This window comes from Carassius gibelio, chromosome A19, assembly GCF_023724105.1.
Source record: "Carassius gibelio isolate Cgi1373 ecotype wild population from Czech Republic chromosome A19, carGib1.2-hapl.c, whole genome shotgun sequence".
Taxonomy (NCBI): domain Eukaryota; kingdom Metazoa; phylum Chordata; class Actinopteri; order Cypriniformes; family Cyprinidae; genus Carassius; species Carassius gibelio.
This window is the reverse complement of record NC_068389.1, coordinates 6,233,451-6,256,030: the sequence shown is the minus strand read 5'-3', so window position 1 is coordinate 6,256,030 and position 22,580 is coordinate 6,233,451. Positions and strand designations below refer to the sequence as shown.

The window sequence follows — 22,580 nt, the reverse complement described above, 5'->3', positions numbered from 1 at the left end:
CCCTTCCTGGACCAACAAGGACACCAGCGTGCATACACGGGAAAGAGACCATTCTACCAAGGAGAGGCGTGCTCGGCATTAAAACAGTGGCAGTGATTAGGCTCCATTTGCGTCAGGTGTGCCTCACCACTCGCCACCAGCACAAGTTATTTCAGTGTCCCTCCTCTCTCACAAAACCACTCCTGTCGGGCGCCTGGTGAAGGGCGGAAATTAAGGGATGGGGTGACGATGATACTTAGGGGGGACGCAACCGACTCTTCACACTTTACAGACATTTCAACTTAGTTCGTCATAAGCTGAATGCAGTGGTTTAGACAGTTAAAACTCCCGCCACTTACCACAATGGCACTTTCAAACAGCGCAGTTAAATCATGGAGAATTAATGTCACTCATTTTGAAGTTCAGATTTAGGGCCCATCCTCAGGTCTTTCAACTGTGTACTCCACAAAGAACTATTAATAAAACGTGTAGTGTGGCACACGAGCTGACCCTGTGTCAGAAATCACCCCCTATACCCTTAAATTTGGAACTATTTGAGGGGACAGCCATATTTAGTGGTGTCTGAAATCTTAGTGGACATTACTGAGTGAACTACTTTAGTCCCACAATGCACAGCAATAACGAGAGTACAACTGATTTATATTCAATGGCTAGAGAATACCCACAATACACTGTGAGAGTCATGTGCCGGAAGAATTGCCGCAGCTTGCCAGAAGATGACGGCCGCTGCTGAATCATCCATTCATTTTACAAAACATTCATCCAAGGTGTAAAGCATAATACAATGCAGTTAAATTAATTGTAAATTGATTATTAAATTGTTTAATTAGCGTTTATGAATTATTTCCTTAAAAGAGTCAAGACAATAATTTTAAGAGACTAGATTGTTAGATTAGTTAAAGAATATGTGAAATGTGAGAGGTGCTCTCAAAGCATTGCTACTGTATGTTGCTAAGATTAGAGTGGTTGCTAAGTGTTTTTGTTTTAGGATTTTTATAGGACTTTATAATGAAAAGTAACAAATGAAAAGTAAGCTCATCTCCCTTCAACCAGATGCACAATCTGAAGTGTTATACATGTACTGTATGACGCACAGAATAGCACATGCTGAGGTTTAATAGTTTTAGGGGGTTGATTGAATCAATATCTGAATATACAAGCATTAACAAACAAGCTTCTCTCATAAGAACTTTGCATAATTGTGAAGCTCTCTTACAGAGTCTATTATCTTAGGCAGTGATTTACATCCATTTTTCATTTATTTCTCAAAATTATTTTGTTGTTGTTGTTGCTGTTGTCACGGTTACTTGAGAAGCTTTTTTCTTCTGAGACAATTTAGTAGCTAATTGTTGCACTTAACAGAATAATGTATTGTACCCAGTGCAGTAGAGCAGCACAAGTCCTTTTCATCTGGCAGTTTGAGAAGGAAGAAACACTATTGTACTTTAATTCAGCCATTATTACCCAGAAATCTGCTCTGTAACCGTAGCAACCTGAGGATTCAGAATCACCCCACTGAATTTTGTTTGAAAGGTTTGAAAATATCACATGTGGTTTGGTCATATTTGTCTGGGTACCTCATGATGGATAGATCTAAAGTTAGTATGTATGAATAATTATTAGTTTGCAAGGATCTAACCACATTATACTGACTAAGAATCTTCCACTGAAAACTCATATTTGTTGACAGCTAATCTGAATATTGTAAGAATCCACCCGCCAGCCCAAAAAGTGGAATCCAGCGGCCTGGTCGAAAATTTAATGTGTATTCAGTCTTTCACCTGTGCTTCTGAATTGATCAGGATTAAGTGTAAATTTTAGTCTAGCTCCGTGTACAATCTGACTCCAATTTCACGTGATCATCAAATTTGGGCAATATTTCTATCAAAAGCTGATTACAGATATTGATTGTTTATTAATTTAAATATTTGAGAATTCTGGAAATCCCATACTTTAAATTCTTCGTTCATTAAGGACCAGGTATCGCACAGGAATTACACTCAGCTGATAGTGAACCCATGGACACAAACTCGTCAGTTCCGAACGTACTAACATAGAGGATGCTGAGTGGTTATAATAACTTTAAAGGGGGGGTGAAATGGTATTTCATGCATACTGAGTTTTTTACACTGTTAAAGAGTTGGATTCCCATGCTAAACATGGACAAAGTTACAAAAATTAAGTTGTACGTTTGAAGGAGTATTTCTGTTCCAAAAATACTCTTTCCGGTTTGTCACAAGTTTCGGAAAGTTTTTTTCGAGTATGGCTCTGTGTGACGTTAGATGGAGCGCAATTTCCTTATATGTGTCCTGAGGCACTTCTGCCGGAAGAGCGCGTGCTCCCGTATAGCAGAGCACTGAGAGCACAACAGACTTCACTGATCAGAGCGAGAGCGTCGCGAAATGTCACAAAAGAAGTGTATTTTTGGTTGCCAGGGCAAGACACCCCTGCACAGATTACCAAAAGAGAAACAGCATTAAGGGACCAGTGGATGGAGTTTATTTTTACAGAGCATCAACGGAGTTGTGCAAGTGTTTGTGTTTGTTCCCTGCATTTCGAAGATGCTTGTTTTACAAACAAGGCCCAGTTTGACGACGGATTTGCACATCGTTTATTTCTTAAGGATAATGCAGTCCCAACGAAAAAGGGTCACGATCGTGTGTTGGAACCGCAGGCGGTGAGTAAAACTGCTTAAAATGTCTCTTCCTTCTTGTTAGTGCGTCCCCTCCCATGCCGGAGACCCGGGTTCGAGCCCCGCTCGGAGCGAGTCGTTGCTGCTGCTGCTCTCGTTCAGTTTCAGCCTTTGGATCTGATTCTGGATCATAAATAAACGGCTGAATCTGACTGTTAGCCATGGTATGTTTTGGTTAGTTTTTCCTCACACTAATGTCACAGCTTCCAAATGCTCTCAACAAAAGCCTACTGGCGCTCGTGATTCTTTAGCTCCGCCCACACATCACGCCTCCAGCCGGTCGTGTTTTTCCGGGAAAAATCGGTACAGACTATCTTTCTCTTATGAATATAATAAAACTAAATACTTTTTGGAGTTATGAAGGATGCAGTACTACTCTATAGGTACTCAAGATTAACAGGATATTGAGTGAAAATGAGCATTTCACCCCCCCTTTAAGTGAGCTACACCCTGAATGCTCATTACAAAAAGTGTATTTTTTCCTATAACCACGAGAGCTACACCGTTAAGTCAGTGACAGTCAGAAATCTGAAGCCTCTAATGGTGTTCCCCATGGTTCTTTTATTAGGCGTGCAGTAAGATCTGTCCTGAATTTTAAGCAGATTTGCTTAAAATATTATTACCAAAGAGATTAGAATAAATCAAATATAACAGTTTATTATCCGTCAGATAAATACATATTATGCCAATTTACATAGTAAATTCAAATATATCAAATCAATACAAGACATCAAATTCTCAAAGATAAATCTTGGAGTAAAGGATGCATACCCGACTTCAGGAAAATAACTAATATAGAGTTTGTGGATACACCCCAATACTACAGGCTTTCTGAATACAGAATCACCCCACAATGTTTTGTCACTCCCCTGATATACCCAAATAAGAAAAACAAAGAAATCTTCAAATCCGTTGTAAAAACATAAAGACCTTTTGGCTTGTTAGATTCCCGTGGCCCCAGGGTAACACCTGGCTTGGAGATTGATAGATAGACACACCCCTTCCTCAGCAGAACACAATTCTACAAAAGTTTTCATTATTTCTCATTATACAAGTGAATACTGTGAAATTGAGACCACTTTATCAGTCGCACAGAGACCTTTAAAATGATACCAAACTTGAAGTGGAAAAAACAACATATTCACAAGATATAACGTCATGTGCATATTCTTGCTTTCAGGGGACAAGAGTGGGATTCAGAGGCAGGGAGAGGAAACGGATGAATGGGGTCGTAATTGGGCAAGGAGGTAGGTGTTGTCTGTTCCCTTTGAAGATTTCTTCTCCAGATCAGTTTTATTGTTTTATGGTTTTGCATATGGCATGGCATCTGTTTTGTGTGAGTTCCTTGGCTTATTGGCTTCACAAGAAATGAATTTCATAAGGAAATAATTTCACTCCTTTCAATATCAATGCATATGTATTTCTATGGTCCCCTAATCTGTGCAGTAGTGATTAATTTGGAGCCCGACTCTATGCAATAATGGTTCATTTGGAGCCGAGGTACCAAAGGCCCACCCAAACTCCCGCAGACTCAATCCAAGTTCAGGAACAACTGGTTTATACAAAGTATATAGAATGCTACAGTGTGGTCTCTCAGACTGAAGAAATTAATCACTGAACATTATGTGGAGGTGTAGAGGAGAGAGAGTCATAGAGCCAATCAAGTGGATGGGGATTATTAGCAGGCCATGATTGACAAAGGACAAGGGGGCAATTTGGCCAAGACACCGGGATTATACCCCAACTCTTTACGAGAAGTGCCATGGGATTTTTAATAACCACAGAGAGTCAGGACCTCGGTTTAATGCCTCATCTGAAGGTCAACCAATCAACCAATATTACTGATCACAATTATGCCTTTTTTAAACTGTTCTGATTCTCTGCTTGTATTTGATTGTTTGTACTACTGTGATATGCTTCATTGTACAAATGTCCAATGCCCATATAATTCATTATGTACGAAAATATGTTTTTCTGCTACTCTCATTGTGAAGTGTCCTTGAGCTAGGGAAAGGCGCTAAAGCTATACAAATAAAATATATTATTATCGCTCTCCAAGAACTGCACTCATCCAGAGTGAGTAAAAGAGATGGCAAAATCATTCTGGACCACTCACACCAAGCCCACTTCCTCCTTGAACTGTTTCTGTCTGGTCGGCCCTACAGAGCACTGAGCACCAGAACCACCAAGCATAAGAACAGTTTCTTTCCTCAGGCAATCCATCACTCGAACAGCTAACTTGGCAACTACTACTAATAAACTAATAAAATAAACTACTTATATATTTATTTATTTAAGACACATACCTTTTTACTTTTTACATTTCCTTGCATTTGTATGTACACCTGTACACAAATACCATCTACTGTATCCATCTTTTTCTTCAATGTGAAAGTAAACCTATGGGTGAGGCTTCTGGTTCATTAGCCGCCATAGGTAAATAATGAGGAGAATTACAATGTTCAGTAAACGATAAAATGTTTTGCTCTACAAACCAGTGTGCTCATAATATAATACATTAAAATAATATAAGACACCAACTTTCAATATCAAGCAGCAAAATAAATTGTTTTGTTCAGCTAAAAATAGCTGGATGGAGTGGACACAGATGAGACTGGAAGCCAGACCCATAGAAAGGACAAATGTCCCATTTTTAGGACAAGAAAAGCTGGATTGTCTACTTTGTATATTGTGTTATTTATGTATTTATTTATTCATTCGTTCGTTTGTTCATTCATTCATTCATTCATTATATACTTATTCTATTTTTTATTGTTTTTGCTGTCTGTGACTTGTCACTTTCATTTTGTTTGTGCTGTGAAAATTTATGTCACCAAAACAAATGCATTGTAGGCTATGTGCAAACATACCTGAAACCTTTTTCAGATTGAGATTCTGAGCTGTCTATACATACATACCAATCTCTTCAACGTCACAAATATTTAACATGTCTTATTTTTGTGTACATTTATTTCACCTAAGAATTTTAGAAGAAACATAAAAAAATGCTTATACTAAAAATTAGAGATATAGCCTATTCAAATTAAGTAAAATAATAATAATAATAATAATAATAATAAAATGAAAACGGTATAACATAAGCTATTTAGTAAGGTTTTTAGGATTTAAGTATTTACACATAGCCTATGCAAAATAATTACACCAATGACACCTGTTTTGTAGACTGCTGCGCGTTACTGGCAGATATTGTAAGATATGTTTTACTGTTTACACTATTTAGGTCTTCCCTTTTTCTGTTGCTGCTGCCAAATATCTATTTAATCGCACATAAATCCCAGGGAGTTTTATTAGGCTATATTAGAAGTCGTGTGTATGTTGGGAATCCGAACAGCAGGATGACGTAGTGGAGCTCTCCTCACATAGACAGCAGAAGTTTGAGGCGTCACGCAGATCCGTTCAGAGAGCAGAGCTCGCTCACACCTGTTACACGGCCGCTGAACAGAGGGAAACTTTGATTCTTACCGTCACTCACCCGCCAGATATTAACTGCGTGACGTTCCCTGCACAAACCGAGCTCATATTATAATTTTAGATTTTTCTCCCTCGCTTTGAGATCAAGAAGTTCAGATCGCGAGGCGCTACTTTGCAGCGACACTGAAGCGATGGAGCCGTCCGTCATCCCCGGTGCCGACATGTCCGACCTCTACTCCATTAACCCGTTTAATGTTACCTTTCCTGACGACGTGATGGGTTTCGTTCCTGACGGGAGGAACTACACCGAGCCTAACCCGGTAAAGAGACCCGCGGGAATCATCATCGCCATTTCCATCACTGCACTTTACTCCGTTATCTGCGTGGTGGGACTCTTGGGAAACATCCTCGTGATGTATGGAGTGGTCAGGTAAGCGAGACAAAACAAATCTATCTCACCCTAGATTATGAGTCTATTGTTAGGTTCTTTTTTATGGTCATCTGAACCATTTTCCAGTTATTACCTTGCAAAAAATTTAAATAAATAAAGAAAAGATAAATAAAATACTTAAGTTCATCAAACACAGTTTAAGACGATGACCCAGTAGTAATGCATGCTGCCTCATTATATGGGGTAAGTTGTCAAAAAAGGAACCTGCCATTAAATATCCTATAAGAGTATTTAACATGTAAACATTAAGACAATTACATAATGCAAACGTATTCATGCAAAAGATTATGAGACTGCCACTGTTTTGGTCTGAGAAATAATATACTCTATGATTACAACATAAACGCCATGTGTCAACCTGCCTCGACTTGACATTTTGAATCAACAAAACTTGAAGTAGGTGTTTGATACCAACATAATGTAAACCTGAACCACAGAAATCAATAATTTTGACCCATACAATGTTTTTTTTTTGTTTTTTTGTTTTTTTGCTATTGCTAAAAATATAACCCAGCGGCTTAAGACTTGTTTTGTTGCATTCATGCATTTTGTCTTTTGACTGTAAACATTATAGTTACTGCTGTGACAACTTGCCCCTGGTCTATCACTTTCTGTGTTGGTTTGGTTGTAATAAATGAATGTGTAAATCAGCCGTTTTCAAAAGCACATACTGTAGTTGAACCCGCAGCATGCAGGTCATGCATTACATTACTTCTGTAATAAGTTTCATGCCTTAGATTATTGCCATAGGTCTTTTCTTTCAGATTGCAGTGAGCAGGGTGGATGAACACAAATGCTATCATGTATTGATCTGTAGTCCCGTCCATGTCTGTAATAGATGTGCTCCTCCCCTCATGTTAATTGGGTTGCTGATGAGTGACTGTAATAGAGGTCTTTTTATTTGTCAAATATCAAGTCTTGAGAGAGGAGATTCTCACTTCTGTGGTCCTGATGAAACCATCTAGGGCAGGAAATGACCTCATTTAAGGACCATCTGATGGAAATAGAATTTGGGACATAATCATGACCATCTCAAGAGACAGCAAAGCTCATAAATGTGTGCACCCTAATCCATTTCATTCCAGCGTGTGGCATTCAGATGTGAAAAAATATCTCTCTGTGAGTGGAGGCAAAGAGGAGGTGCTTAAATTAAATTTCTAACCTCAAACCTTTAAACTAAAGATCTATCAAACACCTTTCATTCTATTACAAAAGGCAGTTTTTTTTTTGTGCAAAGTGGAATATCATTTTAATTCATAAGCTTGAAGCTGACAGCCACAGCGAGAGTCTTCAAGTCGCACGGATGTCTGGAAAATGACGTTGTGTAAAAAGGAGCCGCCGCAGCTGTGGGTCGTCACTATGACAGAAATTGTTCTAGTCTCCTGATACTGAGGTGCTTCTACACAGACAGTTTTAATCAACATACTAATTGAGCGCTAATTCTTCTCTGCCTCAGAGTATAGAGTCGAGCTTAGCTTTAATATGAGGTGCTTTCACTTTGAATAATTAGAAAATGTAGTAAGAGTGCAGGGAAAACATAAACAACCATTATTAAGACTTGTATTTTATCAAGATTAACTCTGTGAAATACATCTGAATTGTTCATATGAAGATTAAAGATACAGTATTAAGACCTTGAAAACCATGTTTTTTGGTCAAATTGTATTTTCCTAGCAAAAACAAATTATTGTTAAAAACTATAATAAATTTACAATTAAATGAAATAATCAATAAATAAAGCAGAATTGTATTGAATGTAAAAAGAAAAATGAATTAAAATGTATTTAAATGTGCAATGTACAGTTTAAAAGAACTATTACAATAAAAAAATATTTTTTTGTTTTTTTAAATATATTTTGAAATGTAATTTATTCCTTGTGATGCAAAGCTGATTAATTTCTGAAGGATTTCTGAAAATTCAACTTTGCATCACAGAATAAATTACATTTTAAAATATATTGAAACAGAAAAAAGGCTCTTTTAAACGGTAATAATGTTTATATAAATCTTTAATGTGATATTGTTATTTTTTTTTTATTGATAATATTTTTTACTGTATTTTTTATCAAATAAATGCAGCCTCTGTGTGAAGAAGAGGCTTATTTCAAATAGTCTAATGATTTTTTAAAGTTTTTCAAGTAGTGTGTATTTATTTAATTTACATAATAATATTTATTTATATACTTACTTTTGTCTAAAAAGACTGTATTTTCCTAAATGCTTACCCCAGAGTGGAAACAGAATCATAAGTGCATCTGTTCTTTATCATTCTGTTCTATTACACCGGTGGAATTTTTATTTTGTGGAACTACAGTGATTTTTTTTTTTTATTCCAATTCTGTAAATTCCTCTTTCTGTTAATTTTATTTTGTACATTAGCCTAATAATAATAAAAAAATAGGCTACTAAAGAAATATAAGCAGACTTACTCACATTACATTACAAACACATAAAAGCTGAGCATCAGAAATTACAAATTTGTTTTTAAGGGAGAAAAAAGAAATGTGGACAATGCCAGCGAATGAACACATACAAAAAAGAATAGTCACAGTCATTAGTGAAGGAAGATTTTCGGTTTGCCCCGCAACTCACTTGAAGAAGTTCAGGCAAATGGAAACACCATATACTACGCAGCAATCATCCTTAATTGAAGTAATGTGGCAAAACATCTCTGGAGAGAACCTCATATTATTAAATTCAAAAGTGCTTTCCATATTTGGATCAACTAAGGCTACATTTGTGAATGCACATTTTCTTCCATGTCGCGCGTCAAGTCATGCTCACGTGCGTGTCTTACAGACTGCATCTTAAAGCCTCTTATACTCTCTTGCATCCGCGAGTCCGCTATGGACCGATAGGTAGGCTTCAAAAGCACAATTGCACATGTTCAGGCAGTGTGAAGAAGCCCATTGCCAGTTGAACCTGTGCAATCTGTCAATAAAAGAATATAAAGAGAGCGATGTGCAATAATTCTGGGAAATTGTTTGTTCACATGTTTGTTGCAGAGCGGACCATTAGCGTACACTTTCAGAATTATAAATGGAAGAAGTAGCCTATGTGTCCGCGCTGGCCGTGTAAGCGTCCGGATTGCTCATGTGGAAAGTATAACACAGGCTTTACATTCAAAACTTCATTGTGCTGTTACTACATGGAGCCGAATTTCACAAAACTGTTCATTTCCCGACAGCATCGGGTGTTTTAATTATTGGGAGTAGAATTATTTATTTATTTCAATGAATCTAATCGATTAGATACCATAATATTTAGGCTATAATATTATAAATCAGGTTGGTTTGTATTGGTGATGTAATAAGTAATTTATACATTCGACTGGGTTTGTGTTATGCATCCACTAGATGGAGCTGTGCTAAAGGGAGGGTGAACAAAACCGTCAGATAAAGACGCCTTGAGCGTCTTGATCCATATAGAGGCTTTTAAGTGCGCCTTATAGTGCGGAAAATACGGTAGTCACCAGCAGCTTGGATCGGACAAAATGAGCTGAAATTGCGGCAGCAAAAATCCAATCTTCTAAGCATTATTTTATGAGCAAAGCTCAACACAGGAAATTATAGATTGAGGAAGAAACGAAAGTGAAAAAGAAAAATATTCTCATTTTGGAATGAGGGCAAAATAAAAATACACTAGACCAGTGTAACTTGGACCCAGTGAGCGCCGCGCTGCCACGCCAGGTTATACCCTTGTGCAGGTGGACATCAGAAGATGGTGGGCATTAGCACTACATCATGGCAAATCACACAATAGAGTTGAAGCTCAAGGCTCTTGTAAGTAGTCTGTCTTAGGGGCTTTACATCACCCGTCACTGAGAGCTCTGCAGTTGAGGTCTGATTATTAAGGCTGGACTAGAAAGCCTGTAGTGCTGGTAAAATACTTAGAACAACAACAGCAAGTGAGGCTGTCTGGTACATATACAGCAACACATGTTAAAGGTGGAAGAGGCAGAGAAGAAACTTTGTGATGAAAAGGGTCTTGACTGTAATTGGTGTTCAGTTTATGTACGTCTGTAATTGGCTTGTTTTGTTGTTCTGCCATATGGTGGTGTCCTTTACGTACAGTACACAGCACAGGCAAATATACTTCATCTTCATCCACAACGTATGCATTTAAACAACATGTTCTAAGAAGAGGAGACACATTTATAATTGTTTATTGTTTTTGCAGGAAGCCCAATGGGTAATTGTTATTATTATTATTTTAATGAATAATTCATCCATTATTATTTAATATCCCTCATATTGTTCCAACCCTCAAAGACTCATGTGCCTGTGGTAACATTTCTACAAAATTATATTACAACACTTCTTGCACATTTCAGGGGAATTTCTATAAAAAGCAGGGCTCCAAAAAAAAAAAAAAAAAAAAAACCCAAAATCGATTAAAGGCGCAATATGTAATTTTTCTGCTTTAAAAATAGCAGAAATCACTATATCTATGTTATATATATTTTTTAGTTGTGTACTTACATCATCCCGACAGTTTCCACAAATTTCAAATCCGGAGAAAATTATAGTTTAATTAGAAGACACGGCACGTTTCTTTATTTCCGTTTTGTCGCCCGTCTATGACGTCATATAAACTTTGACCCCTATAGTTTATCTAACTTCCTGCGGAACCGCCAAATACAAAGGTGAACAGAAACAAAGACGAGACGAAGAAGAAAAAGTAGTAGCTAGCCTTGATCGAGACTATTATATTTATATTTATATTGTTTATATTCGTATTTAAACCTCAATCAATAACTTAGTTATGGATCATGATTATGATATTGGAGTTGCATTTCCAAGATAGAGAGAGCTTCGTGACAAGCTGAAACTACAGAGAGATGCCGAACTCGCTTGCATTCTGATAAAAAGGTACGCATCCATTCAGCTAACTTTATCTATCCGTATATTTTGTGAAACGATGATGTCTTGTGTAAAACGCAGACGCACTAGCTCTCATGTAAATCTACATTTGTTCTATATCTAGCTGAATAAAGTAGCTTCAAATGCAGTTCTCTAACTTGTTAGATATCATAGTATAACGTAATTATAATTATTAACGAAAGGCGGCCGTGTTTTTTAACATATATTACTACTAGCTAGATGGAATATTGATTTGATAGGGGTCTCATAATTCATATATCTCTCCGTTCGAAAAGACGTGATTGTCAAAATACTAAGTTAGAATGAGTGAGGAATGATAGGGAGCGACAGAGCACGTGTTCTAATGAACAACAACTCCCATGAGCCTTACGCTCTTTCCCGAAGTCATCAAAGTACGTCTTATGTTATTATTTTGATTGAGTGACCCCTGGTGGCCAAAAATTCCATGCTGTACGTTTAAGGGGCCATTGGCTCCTGTAAGAAAGAAACTTATGTGCCAAATTATTTTTTTAGGTGCCACAGATTAAACGTGTTTGATAAATGTATTATTATTATTATTTTATTAATATTTGAGGCATGTAGAGATGAATGCTTTCTTTACATCGGCTTAACATGCTTGATGGCTGGCTTGTCACAGAGTAAGGACAATTTCAGTTGTTGTTAGTGATTTAAAGTGATGGTTAACAAGACAACAAACAATAGACTCGAGCACATAAAAAAATATATATATGTATATTTATATATTATATATTACATGTGCATGCAAGATAAAATCTGATGTCATGTAAGCTGTGAATAATATCTTTCACGTTTAAACTCAACTAAACTGAAAGTGGCGAGTTAAATTTGTAGACCTTTATTTTGTAAATAATAAATATTAAAAATAGTTTAATTACATTCTATCTCACTACAAGGAAATGTAGTAAATATAGTTGTAACATGGATCAATGCATGTAATTAGAACATATCAGACACTGGCATTACATTTTCACACTGGGCTCTGTAAACAATCATGCTTTTGAGTTGAACTTTGACATTCACAGTTTTTGTCATTTTTTTAATTTTAGAAGCTTATTTCTACACACACACACACACACACACACACACACATAATATATATATATATATATATATATATATATATATATATATATATATATATATATATATATATATATATATATATAATAAACATACTATAAAGGATAAACACAAATTAAGTAGTATTTTTATTTTTCATCCAAAGCCAGATCATACCATTTTCTCATATATGTTATTTTCCTTCCACCCTCAATACTGCAAATGCTTTAGATCTGACTGAGCAATGAGCAGGGTTGTCTTGATAGATTTCGATGAAGATAAAAAGTGAAGAATGCAAGAGCATATATTGCACTGCCAGTTGTTCTGGACAATTGCTCTGGGAAAAGGCATGAGATGAGATGGTTTTTTTTTTTTTTTTGAGGTGTTTCCATGGACTAAATGTTATTCATAGACATTTACATAACTGCCAATTACCTGGGAAAAATTGAGATCAAACTGTCTGCCTTTTGGATGACATCAATGTATTTATCATTAATTTAGTCTGTGATAATAATCCTCCTCTCTTTTGGGAAATTATATTGTTCCAGCATTTCACAAAATCACCTCCACCCACAACCTGTGGTCTGTTCCACAATTCAGCATATTATCGGCAAGATATGATCTCTGCACTTCCATAACTAATATAAAATACCAGCTGTGTTTGTGTCAAGAATTGTAAAATGTTACACCTCATTAACTTGCACTAGGCTAGATTAAGTCACGTGTATATTGTATACTATAAATGGAGTTTCAATATATACCTAAATATTTTCTTTTACATTGTGTGATTTTTTTAAATTGTGTTTATTTAGGGTGATCATACATTGCCTTTTTCCTGGAGACGTCCTGGCCAGGATCTGTATTGCCTAAAATATCCAGGTTTTGGCTTTGTTTTTGCTGCGCAGTCCAATCGTTGTATTACATCAAAGTACAGTGAGAGCTATAGAGAGCAGATGGCTTCTTTCAAATGTCATACACCGTTCTTTAATCGCAGCGCCGCTTTATGTCAAACACACCTAATATGTACACGTATTTGCATTGCTCTGGCTGTTGTCTGTCTCGCGTGCCAAGATTGGTCAATTATGTACATGTTATTGGTCACTTATACTTTCCGATCATTATCTTCAGTAAGTATGAAAACAGGGAAACAAAGCCAAAACCTGGATACTTTAAGAAATGTAGAAATACTGGCCAGGATGCATCCTGGAAAAATGGCACATTAGGTCACCCTAGTTTATTCATTTTATTACCTGATATACACAATACGCAAATGGTGATTGTGTGCTGTGAAAGATTTGAAAGTGATACAAAAAGAATGAACAGTTTATATTTACAGCTATGCTCTTAGCAAAGGATTCTAATAAATGTACTTTATTAAGAGCAGTTTATTTGGCTACCTTGAATAAATATATTGGAACTTGGACTGTGTCCTCTAGCGGAAGCTATGGGGATGGCTTCACTGTGACCATTGTCAGAAGCAAATCAATAAAATCAATAATATCAATAAACACATCAATAAAAATAGGCGACAGCCTATGAGGTCACTGTGACAATAGTATTAAAGGTCACTGATAAAACACATCATCAACTTCAAGGATTGTTTAGTTTGAAGTGTGCATTCTGCTAAGAACGCTGTTCTTTTTTTCTCAAAATGGCGAGCACTAGCAAGACATTTCAAAAAGTGTGTTTCTGACACCTGATGACACATGATCTTTGCTTCTTGTGTTTGGATGAAGAGCATGCACACAATGTCCTTCGAGGGGCAATCTGCATTCATTGTATACTTTTTTCTATGAAAAAGCTTTACTTTCGTTTGTCTCTCTTCTCGAGGAGAGGAAGACAGCCATCAGTTCCCAGTGGCTCAGGACATGCCACTACTGAGGCATGAAGGAAAATGAGTTCATGGGGTTCTCAGGTGGACCTAGCTGATGAAATGCATAGCTGATGAACTAAAAAAAAGAGATGAGAGTGAGCTGCTGGATGAGGATGCAATCTCCCTCACACCCTCTGATCAACTGGCCAATGGTCTGCTAGCTTCGAACAAGAGGATGAATGATGAGGATGAAGAAGTTGAGACTGAGTCCTCTCAGTCCTTCTGCCCTGTATACGTTGAGCTGTTGGAGGTGATAGAATGTGCCATGGCGAGGCTTGACTTGCCATGGAAGCAGGTCAGGAAGGAACCTTCTTGGAGCCATCTTGAAGAGCATTACCTCTCTGGCCATTGCCCTTCAGCTTTAGTGAGCCTTCCATACCAGATCTCCATGTGGAGATTGACAAGGCTTGAAAAAATACATTTTCCCCACACATACATAGACAAGTAAGCACCCTGCCTGGTGAAAGCCACTGTACCTCAGTCTGTAAAAGAAACTGAACATGGTCACTTCCCATTTCTTTACACAGAATTTGAAACAAAAGTGACTGAAGGGACCTAGTCTATATGAAATTGACTATTGTAACAGCCTCACCTAAGACAAATCTGAGATCTGGAGGTATCTTCCTGGTAGCTAGTGCTTCCAGATGTAAACTACAGTGGATGGAGCTCATGAGTGGAACAGTAACAACAGGTTACACTCACACAATGACTCTGTTCCGATTCCCCACTATGGTTCTTACTCTGTCTGTGCTCAGACCCAAACATTTAGACCAATCTATTCCATATGAAAAAATAAATGCATTCAAACATCAAATTTACAAAGAGAAGTACATTGGAAAGGTTTGCTTTATCGGTAGATTCATCCAACTGTAGGGCATAAAAGGGACTCTCCTGAATGTTTTTAACCAACTTCTGAGTTATATCATCTGCCAATTCATTTATTCTTCTTTCAGCTGTTTTATCTGAAAGTGAATTCATATTTAACTGCTTAAAATCTGAGGTCTTTTCTCCATCCATTTTAAGTTTGTTCCAAAAAACTCTATAGGCTTGGACGCATATTTACTATGTTTTGTCTGAATGTGGCATCGTAGTTTTTTTTTTTTTCAGTTTGACAAGACTTCTGAGTATACAACACAGAGCAGTAGCTGCCTGTAACAGGTAAGTTATTTTGGGCATGTAGCTCAGGCTTTTAACCAAATGGAATATCGTCACTAACAGCGTGTCCTAAGGGGCAACTCCCATGGCTCTGTAAAGTTGGTACTTAGTGCTCACCTTGGTGCTTGGCATGCACTCCCCTCAGCATAGCAGTAAATGGACTGCATTTATATAGCACTTACAACAGACCCCATTGCCATCCAAAGCACTTTACAAGTTGCCTCACATTCACCCATTCACTCACTCATTCATACACCAATGACGGTGGTGTCAGCCATGCAAGGTGCCATCCAGCTCATTGGGAGCAGGTGGGGTTAGATGTCTTGCTCAAGGACACCTCGACACTTGGTCAGGTGGAGCCGGGGATTGAACCACCAACCTTCCGATTTATAGACAACCTACATGGGCCACTGAACTACTTCCACCCAACGCCCAGTGTGGGTTTTCCCACAGGGCACACAGCTTGGTTCCCTCTGAAGGGAACGTCTCAGGTTATACATGTAACAATGGCTCCATGAGAAGGGAATGAGACACTGCATCCTCTTTTCTTGTCATGCCTTGGACACAAGCTTCAGACAAAGAAACAACCGTGTTCTATCGGCACCCTTTTATACCGTGGGTGCACCGGAAGTGATGTCATAGGCTGCCATAGCAACTGCTAGAGGATGTAGTGTGTCTTTCCCTTTTCAAGGAACCATGGTTACATGCATAACCTGAGATGTTTTCACTAACTGCATAAAATTAAGTGCCACATTTACTAACAACTTGCTCCAGCTCAAACACTCTTTCAGGATTTACTAAAGTCAAGCAGTGAAGAATTAGCGCTGGAAAGGAGTGGACACAGTATTTTTGTGCCTGACCTTATTGAAAATGCATTTGTAGGAGTTACCCTTCAGACGCAAAATTTATTGGAGAAGGGTATTAAAATGGATCACACAAAGTGATTTACTAACACTTGGACTCATCCAATTACTGATATTTTCACCATAATTGAAATTACCTTTGGACGAAGGTGCTGTTCATTCAGTCACCAACCTACATTTCCTGCAGTGTGCAATGCGAGAACAGTTGGACCAAAGTCCATAAGGGTTCTCAGACACTTCTTGTTTGGACATGGAACCAAATATCTTCTGAAACTGGATCACTTTATCCAGTAAAAGGATAGACATCAGATCCTGCAGTACTCCAAAGAGCTGGTTAGCACATGTCCTTGGTCCATCAGCCCACACAGAATAGCCCAGTACTTTCTTACCCTGTTGTTGAAGACACACAAGCAGTACACTTTTTTGAACTCTTCCTAATCAAACAGACCAGATTAATCTCATTAACTTGTTAGTAGAGACTCTAAGATATTGAAAACATGAACTATGTGTGCAAATGCCAATAAGCTGAAGAAACAGGACTTTCTTGCTGTGAGTGCCAGTACCCACTGAGCCACTGTGCCATGTCAATTCTATAAAACAAATAGGCAACAAGTATAACATGTGTCCTCACAAACTCCTCTGTTGTTTCTCTGTCTGCAGATACACAAAGCTGAAAACTGCCACGAACATCTACATCTTCAATTTGGCACTGGCGGATGCTCTGGCCACTAGTACACTTCCTTTCCAGAGTGCCAAGTATCTAATGAACACCTGGCCCTTTGGTGAACTTCTTTGTAAAATTGTTATAGCCATTGACTACTATAACATGTTTACCAGCATCTTCACCCTCACTATGATGAGTGTGGACCGTTACATTGCCGTGTGCCACCCTGTGAGAGCACTAGAGTTTCGTACCCCCATAAAGGCCAAAATCATCAATGTGTGCATCTGGATTCTCTCTTCTGCTGTTGGAGTACCAGTCATGATCATGGCAGTTACCAAAGTGACAAACCAAGGTGAATATGTATTTAAAAGCAATATTTTTAGAAAGCAAATTATATTTGTTGGAAAATGTGTCTTTATATAACCAAACAATTAAAGGTTAGCCTTCTTCAAAATCAAATTAAAATTTATTTCATTACAGGTGCAATCGTCTGCATGTTGAAGTTCCCTGAACCAGACTGGTACTGGGACACGGTGACAAAAATCTGTGTGTTTATCTTTGCATTTGTGGTACCAGTGCTAGTGATCACAGTCTGCTATGGTCTGATGATCCTACGTTTGAGAAGTGTCCGTATTTTCTCAGGCTCAAAGGAGAAGGACAGAAACATGCGTAGAATCACTCGAATGGTCTTGGTAGTGGTGGCTGCCTTCATTATCTGCTGGACACCCATTCACATCTTCATCATTGTCAAAACACTTGTAGACATCAGCCAAAAGAACCCCTTTGTGATTGCCAGCTGGCACCTGTGTATTGCACTTGGCTATACCAACAGCAGCCTTAATCCTGTCCTCTACGCTTTCTTGGATGAGAATTTCAAGAGATGCTTCAGAGACTTCTGCCAACCTTTCCGAACCAGAGCTGATCAGAATAGTCTTAACCGAGCCAGGAATGCTACAAGGGAGCCAGTGTCAGTTTGTGCATCTTCAGAGACAGGAAAGAAGCCAGTATGACTAGGCCTGGAGAAGATCCCAGGGGGGTCCCAGTCTAGAAGAATTCAGCAGGACCTGCAATCCGAGGTAACTCAAATCTCCACTACTGAATTCTAGGTACAGAATGGAAGAGACACTTCCTACATCTTGGAAAGCACATAGCTCCACAGTACTCAATACTATCTCAAGTTTTGCATATTCAGAAGGTAACCAGAGAAACTGAGTTAAGCAGCTCCTCTCCTGCACCATTTATTACTTATTATTGTGGAATGGCCCTAGTATTCTTTTGGAAGAAATGCTAACCCAATGATGAGCCCCTTCTGAGCCCAATATCCAAAACAGGGTAAATTATCAAGGTCTGCTGGTTTTCAGGGTCTGTAATATTACCGGTTCTGAGGATATAACCCAATTCTGAATGAAGGACCATTAGTGAAGATGAAGATGGGTTCCATTTGGAGGAAAGGCTCAAAAATGAAAATTATTTTCATCAGTTGATTATATATTTAATAAATCGCTCTGTGTAGCGGACAAGCCTTGGGGAAATAGAAAAAAACTAAAACAAACATGGGAAAGTCATGTAAAATCTCCCCTCAAATGTCATACCCTAGTGATGGAAACTCTTGGGGAATGATGGGGAAATATGTCTTGTACCAGAATGGACTGCTGTAAGACTGGAGAAAACTGGAGAAAGGTGGTATGTTATGACATAAAGACCAGAGAATATATGGTTTGAACCTGATCCTAGCAATGTGGAAAAATAAATAATGGAAACAATATTGATGGATTACTATCCATTACTGCTGAAGACCAGCTCACGATACCAAACTCTGCATCATCTGTGGCCTCCTCCCCAACTTACTCCATCACTGTAGTTCATGAACAAACTTATTCTAATGTTGCATTCCTTGTTCAATTACAGTGATGAGTTGTACATGACAGATGTCTGGAAACCACCACTTCAGGACCTTCCCAATAAGGTTTACTTAAAGGGTTAGTTCACCCAATAATCTAAATTATGTCATTAATAACTCACTCTCATGTCGTTTCAAACCAGTAAGACCTCATTTCATCTTCGGAACACAGTTTAAGATATTTTAGATTTAGTCCGGGAGCTCTCAGTCCCTCCATTGAAGCTGTGTGTACGGTCTACTGTCCATGTCCAGAAAGGTAAGAAAAACATCTTCAAAGTAGTCCATGTGACATCAGAGGGTCAGTTAGAATATTTTGAAGCATTGAAAATACATTTTGGTCCAAAAATAGCAAAAACTACGACTTTATTCAGCATTGTCTTCTCTTCTGTGTCTGTTGTGAGAGAGAGTTCAAAACAAAGCATTTTGTGATATCCGGTTCGTGAACAAATCATTCAATGTAACCGGATCTTTTTCAACCAGTTCACCAAAACCGAAGGCTTGCATTACATTGAGCGCAAAAGAACCGGTGAAACGTTTTCTTCAACCGGTTTATTGAATCGAAATTTCCGAAAGATAGGGTGGATATTGCAGGTTACATCGAATGATTTGTTCACGAACCGGATATCTCAAACTGCTTTGTTTTGAACTCTCTCTCACAACAGACACGGAAGAGAAGACAATGCTGAATAAAGTCATAGTTTTTGCTATTTTTGGACCAAAATGTATTTTCGATGCTTCAAAAAATTCTAACTGACCCTCTGATGTCACATGGACTACTCTGAAGATGTTTTTCTTACCTTTCTGGACATGGACAGTAAACCGTACACACAGCTTCAATGGAGGGACTGAGAGCTCCCGGACTAAATCTAAAATATCTTAAACTGTGTCTCATGGATTTGGAACGACATGAGGGTGAGTTATTTAATTACATAATTTTTATTATTGGGTGGACTAACCCTTTAAAGCGGAATCTAAACCCAACTAAAAAACAAACAAAAAAAAAAAAACACAAAGTAACCATTTAAAGTGTTAGAATAAATTATCAACCTGCTTTAAATTGGCTGGGCTCTACTTTAACATGACATATTGATCATTTCTAGAAGCAGGGTCAAAATTCACGAGAAGTTTTTTCATCTGGCATTCCTTATATATATTAAGATAAATATTATACTGACTTTTTGAGTATTGGTTGAATGTGACATTGCAACCTTTGGACCCTAAAATAATTTCTGAAAGTCTTAATTTTTTTCTGTAATGAATGCAATTAACAATTTGATCAGTGTTATATTTCTGCCAAAACAGCAAGTGTTTTTATGTCACTGTATTTTATAGTCAAGTCAGAAGTGTAGCAAATGAAGAATGTCCATAGATAGGAACACATTATATGTTGGGATCTTTCATTGTGGTTCAATTACATTCTGTTAAACTCCATTGAAAATCTCCAGAGATAGTTTGGCCATTCAAGAGGTTAATCGATTCCTCCTATATGCTTGGTGAATTTTAATTGCAGTACATCTTTGAGTGAATTAACTGGAGTGATTTTGAGCTTAACCAAAATTAGTACAGACCCACTATATGACTCTCAGCTCAAGAGTAAGCGTCTTTGATGCCTTGCCTCTGGATATGTTCTTGTTGTACTAGCTCGCTGAGTCACTTGATTTATATATTGTTATGAAACTGATAATTGTACTGAGCTGTGATTTTGTAAATGATAAGTGATTTTAGTGAAATTGTGTTTGTGTTGCATTTTTAAGAAAAATATATAAAGGTGTTTATAAGAAACTGTTAGACAGTAAACGTTTGCAGAAATATAATCTGATTTGTACATGGTTGAATTATATACATGGTCTTAAAAGAGTTGTTTAGGCATCAGTTTGTGGGTTCATGGTTAGCAGAACAGACATCCACATTTTGTTCTACAACATACATTTTTCACTGTCATATCTCTTAACACAGAGGTTCTAAACTCCAGTTTTCATAAGGAAAGAGCTCCATGAACTGAGCTGGGTCCCAATGCAGTGTCCACTGCTCCATATTCCCTAAGCGTGTTCACTTCACTTGACACAATGCCTTCATTTGAAACATCCTGCAACATCATCACACAGATTCAGTAGTGCATAAGTTTGAGGTATTATGACATATACCTTTGTAAATAACAAAGACGCAAACAAAATGCATCAGGAGGACCTGAATTGAGAACCACTGTTATAAAACATTATGCGTTACAGGGATAGTTTAGATAATAATGAAAAATGCTGCCATCATTTACTCACCTTCGTGTTGTAGAACACAAAAGAAGATATTCTGAAGAATGTTAGTAACTGAACAGTTGATGGTAGCCATAAATTATTTCAATAGACCTTTCTTTTCATAAGAAGAATGAAACTTATACAGATTTGGAACAACATGAAGGTGAGCAAATTGACATAATATGACAATTTTCATTTTTTGGGTGTACTATTCCTATAAAATAACTAGTTCATATGTAACAATATTCAAAGCTAAATTGGACTACAAATTGAACAGCTCTATACACTCACCGTAACACCATAAGGACTGCATTTTCTGCATTGAACAAGTTCTGAATTGATGCTGTATTTGAAAAAGTGATTCTTGACTCCATTTGTCTTTACACAATGCCAGATAGCAGAATATGTGATCTTATTTCTGGGTTTGTTCAATTTTTGATGAGAAGCTTTAATGTTTTTGTGGAATGATCTGCACAGTGATTATTTATTATCTGCACATTATTATTTATTATTGATCAAAAGATTCTTGTTATCTTTGCTGGTTGTTAAAGGTATATTTATGTTGTTTGCATATATCTGGTCATGCTGCAGTGCTGAGTGTATAATTGTAACCTCCACAGGCCATCACTGTAGAATAACTCAATAGCTTGCACTAGATCTGGTTATATTGTATAAATCCTTGGAAACATTAATATTCAAATAAATAAAAGTGTATGCATATATTTTGACTAATAATTGAAAATTGACAAAAAGGCTTTCTGTGTGAATGTTGACTGTAGAAATATATGAACTCCCGGTTGATTAAACATTGCTTACTTGCTCCTGTCTTAGTGAGTATGTTGAATCTATGAATACACAATGATCTGTGTGATGACACCTCGGTGAAACACAAGAAGTACTTTTTTTTTTTTTATTGAGAGGGCCAATTTCTTGTATCACTTTAAAATTGCTGCAAGCTTATAAATTAGGCCTTTCCACAATTTGGTGGAGGACAACCTAATGGAAATCTGCGTTTTTCACACAGAGAAGATTCTTGAATATATTCAAGTAACACTAGAACAATCTCTTTAAGAAACAAATCTCTTGACAAAACAACCGCAGCTACAACAGCATCAGCATTATCCAAATAAATGGAGCATGTTTTGGAAAGACTAAGCAATATGCACTCCACAGTGACATGTAAAAGGTAATTTATTCTGAGAGTAGGCATATATTTCTTCATTCTGTTGAATGACAGTGTCAGACTAACAGCAGAAATCCCAGTGAAGATAAATGAGCTCAACATAATGAACAGCATCATAAGCAACATGCAGCTATACAATCCTGTAACACTTCACA

General features: G+C 37.4%; 1 protein-coding gene across 1 annotated transcript; it reads left to right on the top strand.

Moving 5' to 3' along the window:
- Positions 1–6,064: 6,064 nt before the first annotated feature.
- On the top strand, positions 6,065–19,121 carry LOC127935637 (delta-type opioid receptor-like). Its single transcript, XM_052533713.1, has 3 exons — positions 6,065–6,554; positions 17,090–17,445; positions 17,574–19,121. Exons 1-3 carry the CDS (start codon positions 6,316–6,318, stop codon positions 18,101–18,103), a joined length of 1,125 nt encoding a protein of 374 aa, XP_052389673.1. The 5' UTR covers positions 6,065–6,315; the 3' UTR covers positions 18,104–19,121.
- The last annotated feature ends 3,459 nt before the right edge of the window (positions 19,122–22,580 follow it).